Source organism: Brachionichthys hirsutus, chromosome 17 (genome assembly GCF_040956055.1).
Source record: "Brachionichthys hirsutus isolate HB-005 chromosome 17, CSIRO-AGI_Bhir_v1, whole genome shotgun sequence".
Classification (NCBI taxonomy): Eukaryota; Metazoa; Chordata; class Actinopteri; order Lophiiformes; family Brachionichthyidae; genus Brachionichthys; species Brachionichthys hirsutus.
Genome location: NC_090913.1, coordinates 12,544,335 through 12,560,069, shown reverse-complemented (window position 1 = coordinate 12,560,069; position 15,735 = coordinate 12,544,335). Strand labels below are relative to the sequence as shown.

Below are 15,735 nucleotides of genomic sequence, written 5' to 3'. Positions count from 1 at the left end.
CAGCGTCCAATCTGAGCGCTACTGGAGAGAGCAGACACAGCAGCCATGTTAAAAAAGAAGGGGGGCGAACCGGAGCGGAGAGCTCGACACTTTCCGGAGAGTCTCCCTCAGCCGTTCGGCTTTCCTCGGCACTCTCGCGATATCTTTTAAATGACGGAGTTTACTTTTTTTCTTTCCTTAAATTTTAAATGAAACACAACTGAGTATGTGTCAATGTAACAAAATGTTAATTTGTATATGTTTCTATTTTAATTTACTTTTGTTTCTATTGGACTCTAATTAAATGCATTTTAATAATGTAGCCACATATCTGGGTGCACTGGTAAGCGCTGTTGCCTCAGAGCAGGAAGGTCACAGGTTCGAATCCAACTTGTGGCCTTTCTGTAAGGATGTTCTCCCAGAGTCTGTGTGGGTTCTCTCCAGGTTCTCCCTGTCTGCGTGGGTTCTCTCCGGGTTCCTCCCACCACCAGAAACATGCAAATTAAGTGAATTTGTCACACGAATTTGCTCATGAGCGTGCATGTGTGGCGTTGAACCGGCAACTGGTCCAGGGCGCATCCCGCCTCTCGCCCGTTGACTGCTGGGATGGGCTTGAGCACAACCTGCTACCTGACAGGAATCCCAATGCCAGTGTGTACTAGTACTACAAGAACTGTAATCGCACGTATTTCTTTCGTGGTTGGTTCTTACGACCACCGAAGATGGTTGAAGGTCATGTGACCAGCCAGGTTTGTCTGCTCGGGAGCCATCAAACAGGCATTCAGGAACTCTAAAAATAAAACCGGTCACACAGATGATTTTGTAAAAATATCCAACTTTATATTCTCAGAGTACTAAGACAGCTTTACAAACAGGCCGATCTGCACACAGCCGATCTTCCCATCCAAACGAAGCTCGAGTTACAAAAAATGCACTGAAAATCCAAAAAGAGGAGGCGCCGCGCAGGCCCTGCAGCGAACTCGACAGGAACCCGATCTCGAGTTCCACGGCATATATTACATATTAACAGAGAGAGGGTGAAAGGGTTAAAACCAGGCTTCATGCAGGCGCTACAGAACCAACGACCAAACGCAAACCCAGCCAGCAAAGCGGCAACAAGACAAAGGCCGGCATAAAATCAGCTCGTAGGGGAAAGGGCCACCATGGGGGTCGGGGGTCGCTGCTCATTTACATATTGACAATGATTTGGTCCTCCCTCTGGCCCCGCCTGCTTTTACACACACACACACACGCAAAGAGAAGCAGCTCTCTCCTGACCCCCCCCCGGCTCCTCCTTCAGTCACACATCTCCTCCGGCAGCTCGTGGGGGTTGAGGATCCCCGGCACCGACATCTGGAGCTTGTGCTTCTCCTCCTGGGCCTGGCGCAGGGCCGACTCCCTCTCCTCCAGAAACAGGTCCGTCGTGTCCTCACCGGCAAACTCCTGCAGGGCAGCAGAGGGTCGCTGGTCAAAGCAGCCGCGCCCCCCCGACTGAGGGTGGGCGGGGCCAGCCGGGTCAGGAACACCAATCAAAAATCCCTTCGTCAATGAGGCCAGCTGCTGAACTAATACTCCTATATGAAAGCGGCACAGCTGAGCGTCGTCATGACAACAGGCCTGCCTGAACCGAGCTGGGTGATGCTGTTGTGTTCTGAACGGGCTCACGCTGACCCGGAGCCTCACCTTGATCTGCACCAGGAAGTCCCTCAGGTGCTCTTTGAAGGCGGGGATGTCCTGATTCAGGCTGAACAGCCCCGTCACAAACACCTTCAGCTGGGCGCTGGAGGCGAGACGTTGGGCCGCGCGTTAGCACGGCGAGGCAGGGTCACATGACACACAGGCACACCCCCAGCAGGGCGGAGCTCTACTCACTCCTGCAGGTGGGGGAAGGCCGTCTTCAGCAGGTTGGCGATGTACTCCTGAACGTGGGCCTGGTTGCTGACGGCGCTGCTGGCGCTCAGGGCCACGCTGACCTTCCCCTCCTCCACCAGGTTGAACATGTAGGCCAGGATGGTGGCGTGCATCGTCAGGCCTGCAGACGGGACCGGACGGGAGGACAGCGGGTCAGTGGGGAGACCTGGTTACCGAGCGACGGGCGAGGCTAACCGGCAGCAGCTGCACCTGCGGTGTGAGACGTGTCGGTCACCACGGAGAAGATGTGCTGCAGGACGTCACAGAAGTACGTCTGGTAGAAGCTCTGCGCCGCCGCCTCCTCCCCCGACACGTTCTGGAGGAGGGTGTAGAGGATCTGGAGACCTGCAGGGACCAGGAGACTTAGACAGCTGGTCCTGTGAAGCCTCGGTTCTGCCGTCAGACCCCGGGCCTGTGGCTCACCTGTGTCGGCCACGTTCCTCATGGTGTGCTTGAAGGCCCAGATGATGGAGTCCAGGATCAGCTTGAACTGGGCCGGAGCGATGGACAGGAAGGCCGGGAAGCACTGGGACGTGGCGGCTTGGAGGAGGTAGAAGAAATGGGTTCGGTGTTCCGGGAATTCTTCAAAGTCCTGGCGAGAGGGGAGGAAAGGAGGCGGAGTCAAACACGGGGGCCTGCAGCACCAGCTGATGTGGGGGGGGGGGGGGCACTGCAGACGGACCTTGTTGATCATGTTCAAAGTGCATTCGAAGACGGCATCAAAGATCTTGGAGATTTCTCCTGTGATGTTGAATCCCAGCTTGTTGACGATGGTTGCCATGGTGCTGAGGACCTCGGGCTCTCTGGCAGCCGGGACGTTCCGCTGGTAGTCAATGAGCACCGCCTCCAGCAGGGGGGGCACAAAGTTTTCTGCCACCTGGACCAGAGGATAAAGCGTGAACACCCGCAGCCGACCCCCCCAGGATCCGTGCTACCTAGCTAGCGGCCGACCCCCCCAGGATCCGTGCTACCTAGCTAGCGGCCGACCCCCCAGGATCTGTGCTACCTAGCTAGCGGCCGACCCCCCAGGATCTGTGCTACCTAGCTAGCGGCCGACCCCCCAGGATCTGTGCTACCTAGCTAGCGGCCGGCCCCCCAGGATCCGTGCTACCTAGCTAGCGGCCGGCCCCCCAGGATCCGTGCTACCTAGCTAGCGGCCGACCCCCCAGGATCTGTGCTACCTAGCTAGCGGCCGGCCCCCCAGGATCCGTGCTACCTAGCTAGCGGCCGACCCCCCAGGATCTGTGCTACCTAGCTAGCGGCCGGCCCCCCAGGATCCGTGCTACCTAGCTAGCGGCCGGCCCCCCAGGATCCGTGCTACCTAGCTAGCGGCCGGCTCCCCAGGATCTGTGCTACCTAGCTAGCGGCCGACCCCCCAGGATCCGTGCTACCTAGCTAGCGGCCGACCCCCCAGGATCCGTGCTACCTAGCTAGCGGCCGACCCCCCAGGATCTGTGCTACCTAGCTAGCGGCCGACCCCCCAGGATCTGTGCTACCTAGCTAGCGGCGCTCACCATCTGGGAGTCGTTGGAGCGACTGACCCATCCTGAGATGAGCTTCAGCGTCTCCCTCTTCACCGTCCTCATGCTCCTGATCAGGGGCTGCTTGGTCACCATCTCTCCTGCAACACGAGCAGAGGGTCAACCCGGGACCAGAGGTCCGACCCGGGACCAGAGGTCCGACGCGGGACCAGAGGTCCGACCCGGGACCAGAGGTCCGACGCGGGACCAGAGGTCCGACCCGGGACCAGAGGTCCGACCCGGGACCAGAGGTCCGACGCGGGACCAGAGGTCCGACGCGGGACCAGAGGTCCGACGCGGGACCAGAGGTCCGACCCGGGACCAGAGGTCCGACCCGGGACCAGAGGTCCGACGCGGCTCGGGGGACAGACCGAGCCAACCAACCGTTGGTCTGGACGGCCGAGGAGATGTTTTCACTCAGACACTTGTAGACGTTGAGCATGTCCAGGTAGATCCGTCCCAGCTGGACCACGAAGGGGTGTCCCACGGCCTTACAGGCTCTGACGTTGGTCTTCAGGATGCTGCCCAGCTGACGGACCGTCTCGGCGTCTTTCAGGATGTCCACGTTCTGCGGCACAGTGCGGTCGGGGTCACATGGTGGAGCACGGCGTGCGCGTGAGGATGATGATGATGAATATATTGATTAGATAGAATGTTAGAGTACAAGTACAGTCACACAGTAGCATGTATTACAGTACAAGTACAGTCACACATCCTGTCTAAGAGGAGCATCTCTAAAAAGCCCTTGCTACATAAATCATCGACATTTAACAATACAAATACAAATAAAACTAATATTAAATTACACCACAGATGCAAAATAACAATAAATTACAAAGACACATAACATGTACAACGTAGGTGGACCAAAAGGGGGGGGGGGATTGATCCGGAGAGAGTCGTGATGACTATCTCCGTTTCTGTCCCCCTGAAAGGTGTATTTTTAGGGCCGTTTTGAAGGAGGCCAAAGAGGTGCATGTTTTGAGGGCAGGAGTCAAACAGTTCCACCCCTGGGGGGCAGTATTATAAAAAGATGATTTACCCATGTTAGTCTTATAGGAGGGGGTGATCAGTTTGTTTTGGGAGGTTTGGAGCCTGGTTTTCAGGGACACTTTGATGTTTGAATACCAGGAGGTGCTAGCATAGTCAAAGAGGGGCTGAACGAGGCTCCAGCAAGCGTCCGGAGACAAAAGCAGACATTCTGCCCAAAAATCTTGTTCTCTGATTGACTTTTTTGATCACCTTAGTTGCCATACTATCGCCAGACAGGTATTTGTCAAGAACACAGCCCAAATAGGTAATCTCTTCTTTGCTGGAGATTCCTGTATTATCGACTGTGACCTTGAAATCATGAACATTTATCTCAGAGAGTGTTCAGACCCAAAAAGAATCGATTCGGTTTCACCGAGGTGTGGTGACGGTTTGTAATCGGAGACGGCCGGCGCTCACCTTGGTGGCCTGCTGGATGATGCTGTCCCACACCTGGTTGGGCAGCAGCATGTACTTCTCTATGAGGAGCTCCTGAACCGCCTGGTCCGTCTGGGCGGCGATCATGTAGCCGACGGCCTCGTAAAACGTGTGAACCTGAGGAGGCGGGACGGGATCAGCGTGACAACCGTCCACCGCGGGGGACGTCCGGGGACGGGACTGACCTGCTGCGGCTGCAGGTCGCAGATGATGGTGTTGATGTTGTTGAGGATCTCGTCGATGAAGGGCATCACCTCGCCCACCTGGACCTGGACAAAGTGGCGCCGGCACTTCTGAGCGATCTTGATGAAGGTGTCGCACGCCATGTCCTGCACGCCATCGTGGGTCTCTGTGAAGAGGAGGCGGATGAACGGCAGTCTGACGGGTCCGGACCCGGTCCAGGACCGGGACGGGACCGGGTCCTCACCGTGCATGAACTCAAACAGCTTGTTGACGACGGTCTTCAGGAACTTCCAGTGGGCCCGGAGGAAGCGGGGATACTGTCCCACGATGTACATGATGTTGGACGCTATGATGGCCTTGTTGTCCTTCCCTCGTTTCTGCTCGCACAGACCCAGAAGGTCCTGAACAAAGACAGCGGTGAAGGACGTCAACACTCAGAACCCCTCACGGGTCCGTGACGGGACGGGGGGACAGACGGAGTCTCGCTGGACCTTGATGACGGTGACCAGGAAGCGCTTCTCGTCCTCCTCGTGCATGGCGCCGCTGATGGAGCCGATGGCCCAGCAGAGCATGTTCAGGTTCCTCCAGGACCACTCGGTGCCGTTCACCTGGTTGTGGAGCTTCTCGGTCATGATGCGTTCAGTGTCGGCGTAGTCCAGATGGGTCAGGTACACTGCAGACAGGGTTCAGCGTTTGGTGTTAGCGTCCTGCCCACCAGAACCAGAACCAGAACCACCTTCCTGGCCCCCCCAACTCACCCAGGGTCTCCCTCATGTTCTTGTACAGGTTGATGGCGTCCGTGTCCTTCATGAACTCCCGGACCACCTCCCCCTGGTCGTTCTCCACCACCAGCACCTCCTCCGGTTTGGCCATGCGGCTCACCATCAGCAGACGCACCTTCGGGGGGGGGGGGGCTTTTTAAACGTCGTCGTACTGATGGATGGACTCGTGGACCCGCTACCGGGTGCAGCTCGGTCCTACCTGGGACAGCACCGGCAGGTAGCGGTGTCTGCGGGGGGGGGGGTCTGACAGCAGGGGGGAGCTGGAGCTGGCGAAGGGGCTCTCCCTGTAGAGCTCTGCTGCCAGATGGTTCCAGTACTCCAGACAGATCTTAAAGATCTCCGTCTCCTCCACCTCCGACACCAGCAGCATGTAGTGCAGGGCCTGGGGGGGGGTTAGGGTTAGGTCCCGACCTCTGAGGCCCGAGCGTAACGAGGTCACAGAGCGGCGCCGCCCACCTCCATCAGCGTCTCCCTCAGGTTGGACCTCCTCTCGACCAGCTGCCCGTGCTCCTTGAGGAAGGTGCAGAGGAACAGGCTGAGGTTCTGGATGAAGTTCTGCTCGTCGTCCTTCCCGTTGGCGTAGGCCAGCCTGATGTTGGTGTTTAGAGGCAGCATCTGAGCAGAACAGAACCACACAGACACCTCCGGTCAGAACCGGGCAAACCTGGACTCCATCGGACTCAGACGGAACCGCTGAGTGACCCGGACCAGCAGGAAGACCCTTTGGGCTTCAGTCCCTCCAGCAGCTAGCTCAGAAACGGGATTGGACCAGAACCGGCTTCACGTTAAGGAGGCAGCGTCCTAAACCTCGGCGCTAGAGCTGTTGTCATGGCAACAGTTATTGTGTCTGGTGTGTGCGTGTGTGTCTGTGTGTCTGTCTGTGTGCGTGTCTGTGTGTGTGTGTGCGTGTCTGTGTGTGTGTGTGTGTGTGCGTGTGTGTCTGTGTGTGTGTGCGTGTGTCTGTGTGTGTGTGCGTGTCTGTGTGTCTGTGTGTGTCTGTGTGTGTCTGTGTGTGTCTGTGTGTGTCTGTGTGTGTCTGTGTGTGTGTGCGTGTCTGTGTGTCTGCGTGTGTCTGTGTGTCTGTGTGTGTGTGTGTGTCTGTGTCTGTGTGTGTGTCTCTGTGTGTGTGTGTGTCTGTGTCTGTGTGTGTGTGTGTGTCTGTGTGTCTGTGTGTGTCTGTGTGTGTCTGTGTGTGTCTGTGTGTGTCTGTGTGTGTCTGTGTGTGTCTGTGTGTCTGTGTGTCTGTGTGTCTGTGTGTGTCTGTGTGTGTGTGTGTCTGTGTGTGTGTGTGTCTGTGTGTGTCTGTGTGTGTGTCTGTGTGTGTCTGTGTGTGTGTCTGTGTGCGTGTGTGTGTGTGTGTGCGTGTCTGTGTGTGTGTGTGTGTGTGTGTGTGTCTGTGTGCGTGTGTGTGTGTGTGTGCGTGTCTGTGTGTGTGTGTGTGTGTGTGTGTGTGTGTCTGTGTGTGTGTGTGTGTGTGCGTCTGTGTGTGTGTGTGTGTGTGTGTGCACCTGCTTGAGCTGCCCCATGGTGAGGCTGAACAGGTTCACAAACTGCTCCTCGTACTGGCTGACGCTCACGCCGCCGATCTCCGTCAAACACTTCAGCGTCACGTTGCGAAACATGGGAACGTTCAAGAACTGCAACAGAACAAAGCTGATGATGAGGAGGAGGAACTTGCTCCGCCTCCGAGAGGCGAGGCCACGCCTCCAAGCCGTGACATCATCACCTTGTACACCAGCGTGCTGATGAGCTTCGTCTCAAAGATGTAGCCCAGAGGGATCCAGTTCAGGAAGCGGAGGAGCGTCTCCAGCGTGGCGTGGACCAGCGGGGCATTCTGGGAGTTTTCCTAAACGGCGAAGAGGAACCGGGTCAGAGGCGGCGAAGACGCCGGGACACTCAGTCTCAGGCCGGTGCCGTCTTACCATCACAAATTGGCACAGCTGGAAGATTTGGGAGAACTCGTTGCACATGCTGAAAACAAAGCGATGACATCATTAGAGAGGATGATGTCACGTCCTGAAGCAGTGACACGAGCCACGCCCAGCCCTCACCTGTCCTTCAGGTGCTTGGCCTTCACCTGGGTCATCTGGCCGCTGGAGAAGTCAAACACCTCCTCGCTGAGCAGCTTGAGGATGATCATGTTGTTCTGGCAGAGGCTCTCGCTGGTGCGGCTCGCCCCCACGATGTCGCTGATGAAGGTGGGCCAGTGTTTGGGCCACTCCTGCTTCAGGATCTGAGGCGGGCCACACAGGAAGTGAGCGCCAGGCTGAACGGCGCCGCCGTGCTTCCCGTTTGGGGGCCGAACGCTTGCTCACCTGAACGAGGATCATGTTGAGCTTGGAGATGTAAACGCCCTCTTTCTGCAGACGATCAGAGAAACAGCGGCGTCAGCCCGGAGCGGCGGCGCCGGCCCGGCGCCGACACAAACTCACCTCCATGTTGGCCGGATCAGACGACGTCTTGATGATCAAGCCGACGACGTACTTCTTGATGCCTAGAAACAAGCCCAGGGTTCAGAGAGGAAGCGCCCCCCCCCCGCCCCCCCCCCCCCGTCTCATGCGTCTTCGAGCGGCGGGCTGACCGTCACACTGGTTCCTGGGCAGGATCTTCCAGCGGGTTTTGATGACCGTCTCCAGAATCTGCAGAGCGTAATACTGACAGGAGGACAGCCCCGTGAGAGGGAGACACGTTTAGGCTCCGCCCACATTAAGGGGAAAGGCCTGTTTTTATGGATATACACGACTGGGAATTACAGTTGTGTTTTTAAATAACAGAAAAAAGAAAATGAATGAGCGACGGAGCAAAAAGATTTAAATCATTTGATCAGAGACTAGATCTAAATAAATCAGCTGCAGGCCCAGACGCATCATTCCAGCACCGATCGGATACCAGGCGCCGGACCCAACGCCCCCCCCGGCTGATCCACAGCCCCCCCCGGGACCAGCGCCAGGTACCCGGTACCGGTACGTACTTTAGTCTTCATGTTCTGAGAGAACTCCAGGATGGTGTCCACTCTCGTCCAGGCGTCTGGGTGGTCCTTCAGGCTGGTGAGGACTTCCTGCGCCACTCGCTGCTACAAGAGGGCGACAAGCGGCGTGTCAGCAGCACGCAGGCTGGACGAGGACAAACACCCGGACACGGACAACCGCGGTCCGCCCGGATCGGGATCCACATCCGGATTACGGTGTTTTGGGTGGGATCACATTACAGGAAGAGACGGTAGAGACACCAACGGGGAGCTGAGACGATGCAGATCCAGCCCGGGAGCCGGTGCCTCACCCGGGCCCCGGTGCCTCACCTGGGAGCCGGTGCCTCACCTGGGAGCCGGTGCCTCACCTGGGAGCCGGGGCCTCACCTGGGCCCCGGTGCCTCACCTGGGAGCCGGTGCCTCACCTGGGAGCCGATGTCGTGGTACATGGAGTTGACGACGTTGTCCAGCAGGTTGATGTCCAGTTTCTGACTGAAGTCCAGCAGCTGTCTGGCTGGGTGATCGGCCAACATGGTCATTTCTGCCGGCATAGAGCTTCTGAAGGGAGGGGACAGCTTTAGACCCCGTTCACACCGTGAAACGAACCCGAACCCGGATTATTGATCGGTCACTGTGACGCTGAGCCAGGTCGTGGTGGTTTCTCCTTGACTTTATCTAGCAGCCAACTAAACCAATCACAAACACGGACAACTGCGCCCCCCAGTGGCGAAAGCTCAAGCCCCCTCCATCTGACCCATTTCACCGCTGTGGCGACGAATGCGTTAGCGGTAGCTGGAACGTTAGCACACGCTAGCCCCCGGCCACAACGTGCTGTCAGTGCGCCCATTAGCTAATAGCTAGCCCCCCAGGTACAAACACACGTACGTCTCCGGTGGATGCTAACCTTTACCCGCGACCTGTGATTCAGGGTACCGTTACTCGAGAAGGCGGTCAACTTACCGGGGGTGTCCTTCCCGTGGTTCGGAAACAAGCAGCGGTTTCCTGGTTTAAACTTCAAGATCGAGATTATTAGCTTCTGGGCAGCAAAGGAACAATTTCGTTACATGGCACCCGCTGATGCTGCGCCTAGTAGCCAAAAGCTAATGCTAGCTAATGCTGGATGACACCAGCGGCGCTAAACTAAACAAAACACCGCAACGAAAGAGATTTGGCGACGTAAAAAAGCACGCCTAAAGTTTAACAGCTTGCAGTTTCGTGAAGTATCTCTATATTTAGCTCTCAAAACGAACAGCCGAACCCCATCTGGCTATTAGCAACTTAGCGTGCTAATGGAAAAGTAAATGATTCAAGTCCGCTGGCTAACGCAAGCTAAGCTAACAACACAGATTCGCGGAGTCACACTCGTAGCGGTATTCCGGGTCATAATCCCGAATGGAGGAGTTTATTTCTGGTTCTGGTTCTGGTTCTATTCGCACACTGTTGGGCTGCGGAGATGTTTTAATGCGTGTGCGCTTCCTCTGAGCTCATGCTTCCAACCACAGACCGGTTAAAACCGGTTGAAACCGGGATATTCATTCTCGGTGCTTCGGCCGGCCGCGCGCCGCGTAAAATTTGGACTAAATACCCGCCCACTCCATGTGTGATTGGTCAATGTGGTACGGACGTCATGTGTGTCATAGGCTGGGAGGAGCTGTCACTCTGGCTCAGCCTCCCTGCTCCGGGTTGAGCTCGGATTACAGGAACGAACGCAGCACGCCTCAAATCGGAATAAACGGGAATAAACAAATATAGGATGATGTCGTTTTAGAATAAGTGGCTTTATCAGAGATATCCTGACGCGTCACAACGACAACAACAATAAAGAAAGTCACATGACAGTCTTTTGTTCCAATGTGCTGAACACTACAGGAATATTGACCCGGATAACGAGAAATTATTTTCACTTTTAATGGAAGATATTTTAGCCACAGTAGAAAAAGCACGTCTGTAAATAATAGAATGAAAACACCGTGCAGTTTCACCGTACACAAAATGTACACGAATACTAAAACAGATATACAGAGAGTATTTTAATGTGTATTATGTTCAGAAACACACAAAGTAATACCAGTTCTATCAGTAAACGTGTTTGTGTATTTTTTCATCACCTCAGGCTTAAATCTGACGGTGTGTGAAACACCGGCAGAAACTCCTCCTTCCTTATGATGTCATGATGACATCACCGCCCTGCTTCCTGCTGCCTGGCGTCAGTCATGGTCGCTGTCGTCCGAGTAATACTGATGATCGTCTGAGGACGCGCAGCTCTCATCTCCACCTTCATCATCTTCATCCTGACGCTTTGATGAAGCCTCCCGACTCCGTGGGTCAACCTCCACATCTTCATCCAGGAAGTCCTTCCTGTCGTGAACAGGCTGGTTCCGCGGGTCCAGCTCCTCGGGGTGCCTGCTACACACACACCATTTAAACAGGCTCCTCTTCATCACACACACCATTTAAACAGGCTCCTCTTCATCACACACACCATTTAAACAGGCTCCTCTTCATCACACCCTACACACACACACACACACACACACTAGTGAAATGCAATGATGTCACAGCTTTACCTGTGTTTCCTGTCACTGGAAGCAGAGGTGCTACTTTCAGACCCAGACCTGGACCCAGAACCGGACCCGGACCCGGACCTGGCTGCCGTGCTGCTGATGAACTCGTGGGTCAGCTCAGCGCCACGCAGCGTGTCGGTGAAGCGCTTCTCGGCTGCCTGTTTGGCGTTCCGCTGTCAGAGGTGAGCAGACACACATGAAGCTGGTTCTGAACAACCAGCACCGGTTCTGGGGTAGAGTGTAAGAAGAGCAGTAGAACCCTCACCTGAACCGGTCTCTAGGGTCTGATCCGGTCTATATGGTCTGAACCGGTCTCTAGGGTCTGATCCGGTCTCTAGGTTCTGATCCGGTCTCTAGGTTCTGAACCGGTCTCTAGGTTCTGATCTGGTCTCTAGGGTCTGAACCGGTCTCTAGGGTCTGATCCGGTCTATATGGTCTGAACCGGTCTCTAGGGTCTGAACCGGTCTCGAGGGTCTGAACCGGTCACTAGGTTCTGAACCGGTCTCGAGGGTCTGAACCGGTCTCTAGGGTCTGATCCGGTCTCTAGGTTCTGATCCGGTCTCTAGGTTCTGAACCGGTCTCTAGGTTCTGATCTGGTCTCTAGGGTCTGAACCGGTCTCTAGGGTCTGAACCGGTCTCTAGGTTCTGATCCGGTCCTCTAGGTTCTGATCCGGTCTATATGGTCTGATCCGGTCCTCTAGGTTCTGACCCGGTCTCGAGGGTCTTACCCGGTCTCTAGGTTCTGACCCGGTCTCTAGGTTCTGACCCGGTCCTCTAGGTTCTGATCCGGTCTATATGGTCTGATCCGGTCCTCTAGGTTCTGACCCGGTCTCTAGGTTCTGACCCGGTCTCGAGGGTCTTACCCGGTCTCTAGGTTCTGACCCGGTCTCTAGGTTCTGACCCGGTCCTCTAGGTTCTGACCCGGTCTCTAGGTTCTGACCCGGTCTGTGGAGGAGCTTCACCTGTGCAACCTGCTCCAGCAGCAGAGGCCTCCCCTCCACGCGCTGCTGCATCTCCTTGATCTCCTGCTGGTACTCCTTCCTGCGCTGCTGCTCCTGCCTCCTGCAGAGAACACAGCCATGGATCCGGGCCGGTCCTCCCGGGGGACAGCGTCCGGACTCAGGTCCGGTCCTCCCGGGGGACAGCGTCCGGACTCAGGTCCGGTCCTCCCGGGGGACAGCGTCCGGGCTCAGGTCCGGTCCTCCCGGGGGACAGCGTCCGGGCTCAGGTCCAGTCCTCCCGGGGGACAGCGTCCGGGCTCAGGTGCTTTTGGGGCCTACCTGAACTCTTTGAGTCTGCTGAGGTGCGTCTGAGACAGGGCCAGGTGGGGGTCGTTGGCCCGGGCTCGTGTTAGCACCACCCTCTGCAGAGTCTTCTCTCTCCTCTTCTGCCTCGCCCTCCAGAGCTCCGCCTCCTCCTCCGCCTCCTTCCTCTGCTCCAGCACCTTTCTACTCAGAGAGACAACCTGGTCAGCGGCGGGTCCGGGTCTAGAGGGAACTAGGACTCCGCCGGCGGGGGTCTACGGGGTGTGGCGCTGCTTTGGAGGGTCTAGACGGGACACGTGACCTCGGAGGCGGTCTCAATGGCGGCGGCGGCCGGGGGCCTGAAACGGTACCTCACGGCCTGGTGGCGCTTCCTGGTAGCATCGGTAGCTTTGGCAGGCAGGAACTCCAAGCTGCCGGAGAGGGAGGAGCAGAGACTGGAGCCGGGCGTCCGGGGCGGCCCGGGTCCGACGTACGGCCAGCGCCGCGCCCGAGGGCTGCTCCGGTCCCGCTCGATGTCGGCCAGGACGCGTTCGCGGTGGGACGAGATCTGTGACGTCCTCAGATCAAAGGGTTGGCAGGCGGTGGTGGGCTTCACCTCCCTGTGCTTCTCCAGGTGTCTCTGGAAGCGGCGGTACCTGGCGGCGAAGTCCGGCACCTCCCCGCTGGTCTGCGGCCTGTGGGCGGAGCCGTCCCGTCCGCCCTCGTCTTTCGCTTTCCTGCGTTCGGCGACTCGTCTCGTCAGCATGCCGGGGGGCATGGAGGCGCCGCGGAGCATCTCCTGCGCTCTCATCTGGATCTTGTTGGCGCGGTGCAGCTCCGCCTCCTTCGCCTGCTCCCCCGACGCGACCTGCACCGCCTTGGGGGCGGGTTTGGCCTTGAAGGGTTTGACCTTCTCCTGCTCGGACGGCGGCTTCCGCTCCTTCTTCAGCCGCTCCCTCTCCAGGAAGCTGAAGGGCTTCGGGACGGTGCTCAGGTGCGTCCTCGTCCTGCGCTCCTGCTCCTCCTCCTGAACGGGGAGGCGAACGTGAGCCGGGGCGGGGCTGGCCCTGAACTTCCTCTGGCATTCCGTCAGCTCCTCCAGCTGCCGGCGCAGCGCGGCGTTCTCCAGCTCCGTCTCCGAGCGGCTCTTTAAGCCACGCCTCCTCCTCTCGGCCTCACACAGCATCATCTGGAACGGTCTGGTGACGGTCACTCTGTGTTTCCCGGGCTCCTCCCGCTCCTTCCCCCGCGTCTCCCTCGCCGCTCGTCTCCTCGGGTCTCCTGGCAGGCTGGGCAGCGACGAGGCCGACGGCTGGCGGCGGCGGGGGGTCGGTTTGAAGTCGGACCACATGTTCCTGATGTGGTCTTTGGGGGAAGCAGCACATCCTCCTTCGTCTGAGGAGTCCGACGGACCGGAACCTCCCCGGAGTTCGACAGCAGAGCGGCTCCTCCTCAAACGTGGAGCTGCTGGGCTGCTGTTTGGCCACGCCCTAAAAAGAACAGAGGGCAGTGGTGACGACGCACTCCAGAAACACTCACCGGAACGTTCCATCAGAAGGATCGACCAATCGTCTCGCTACGCTGAACACAGCAAAAGAGCATTCTGCTAAAGACCTGAAGAAGAGGAGGCCAGTCTAAAAGGCCTGAAGAAGAGGAGGCCGGTCTAAAAGGCCTGAAGAAGAGGAGGCCGGTCTAAAAGGCCTGAAGAAGAGGAGGCCAGTCTAAAAGGCCTGAAGAAGAGGAGGCCGGTCTAAAAGGCCTGAAGAAGAGGAGGCCGGTCTAAAAGGCCTGAAGAAGAGGAGGCCGGTCTAAAAGGCCTGAAGAAGAGGAGGCCGGTCTAAAAGGCCTGAAGAAGAGGAGGCCGGTCTAAAAGCATACAGGTGAGTTAATGTTTCCTCCGCATGCAGCTGAACCTGCCTCAGCTGTGACGCTTCCACCCACCGGCGCCCCGCCTCCGTCGCCACGGCGCCCAGCTGCAGCTTCCTCCGGTACGTGCTCTCCAGCTCCGCCATGGTGCGCCGCTGCGCCTCCTTCAGCTCCTCCAGCTTGCCGTAGTACTCCTCGTGAGAGGAGAAGATCCCACCGAGGTCCTCGGAGTCCAGCTGAGAAGGTCAAAGGTCACAGAGAGATGGAATCAGAGGACAGGTTCTGTCTACGGGCTCCTCTAAGCCTATTATCCATATGGAGGAGCCCAAAGGGCAGATTAGCATCCGACGCCCTGCATCCGACGTCGACTGCTGCGTACAGAGCAACAGTTCATCCAGGATCCTGCTTGTGTGTGGGATTATCAGGTGGGTGTGGCTAATCTGGTCCAGACGGAAGTCCAAAAATAGTCGGAGCAGCAGCCCGACCTGATACTGTCAGGCTCGTTCTGGAGGGCCGACCAATCAGGATGGAGCGTGAATTTAACGTTAAGAGAAGAAACACCCTTTACTGAACAGTATCCTCCTAAACCAGTTCTTTAGTGAACTTATGGGCAGTGGAACGAGGCGACTCGGGCACATTAAATCTTCACGATTATTTAAATTGTCGATGAGACATTTGTAAAATAATGTCAGCCGTCCCAAAACATTTTTTCACTCTTACACTTTCTTTTATTGCATTTCCTTTGATATTTCTAATCACAGCCAGTGAGCAAATATTATAATTATTTAATTTATAATGGAACAAATATATATACTTTATTTTGAAAGTGCGATTTAGCGCAACGGGTACTTTTATTTTGAAGGTGTAACGAAGTTAATTAACGTGATCTCCGTTACCTCCTGCTCGTCGTCCCGGTCGTCCACGTGACCGGCGGCCGCGTCCCGCAGGCCCACCGGCGCCTTCAGGCATGACGTCACCAGGACGGCCGTCCAGTGCCCGTCCGCCATTCCTCCTCTCATTCAAACAGGCGCAACGACTGAAGAGACGCTGACCGCGTCCGTAACCGGGCAGGTGGGACGGAAGTGACGTCACGACAGGAAGGAAGCGGCGTCCTTACAAATCAAAAGTAGCTCCTGTGATTAAAAAGACGTCGAGCCATTGTGTGTGTTTCTCTTTACGTTATAAACTTTAAGTGATGCGTGATTAAAGCTCAAATTAATTTATTATTATTATTTACCTGTAAGTTATTCA

The 15,735-nt window shown here is 56.7% G+C and overlaps 2 protein-coding genes across 2 annotated transcripts; both read right to left on the bottom strand.

The window, feature by feature from the left end:
- Positions 1-794: 794 nt before the first annotated feature.
- xpo1a (exportin 1 (CRM1 homolog, yeast) a) lies at positions 795-9,364 on the bottom strand. The gene is made up of 24 exons (XM_068750686.1): positions 9,236-9,364; positions 8,814-8,915; positions 8,424-8,496; positions 8,275-8,336; positions 8,158-8,202; positions 7,894-8,075; positions 7,765-7,813; positions 7,569-7,688; positions 7,351-7,479; positions 6,299-6,457; positions 6,042-6,224; positions 5,819-5,957; positions 5,552-5,733; positions 5,305-5,461; positions 5,063-5,226; positions 4,860-4,994; positions 3,795-3,978; positions 3,405-3,511; positions 2,573-2,767; positions 2,314-2,482; positions 2,101-2,235; positions 1,852-2,011; positions 1,663-1,759; positions 795-1,422 (listed from the first exon to the last, which is right to left on the bottom strand). The coding sequence occupies exons 1-24, from the start codon at positions 9,359-9,361 to the stop codon at positions 1,276-1,278; spliced, it is 3,201 nt and encodes a 1,066-aa protein (XP_068606787.1). The 5' UTR covers positions 9,362-9,364; the 3' UTR covers positions 795-1,275.
- A 1,653-nt stretch (positions 9,365-11,017) lies between these two features.
- fam161a (FAM161 centrosomal protein A) lies at positions 11,018-15,680 on the bottom strand. The gene is made up of 7 exons (XM_068751449.1): positions 15,339-15,680; positions 14,560-14,720; positions 12,990-14,108; positions 12,655-12,822; positions 12,337-12,436; positions 11,378-11,547; positions 11,018-11,216 (listed from the first exon to the last, which is right to left on the bottom strand). Exons 1-7 carry the CDS (start codon positions 15,501-15,503, stop codon positions 11,018-11,020), a joined length of 2,082 nt encoding a protein of 693 aa, XP_068607550.1. The 5' UTR covers positions 15,504-15,680.
- Between the last annotated feature and the right edge of the window lie 55 nt (positions 15,681-15,735).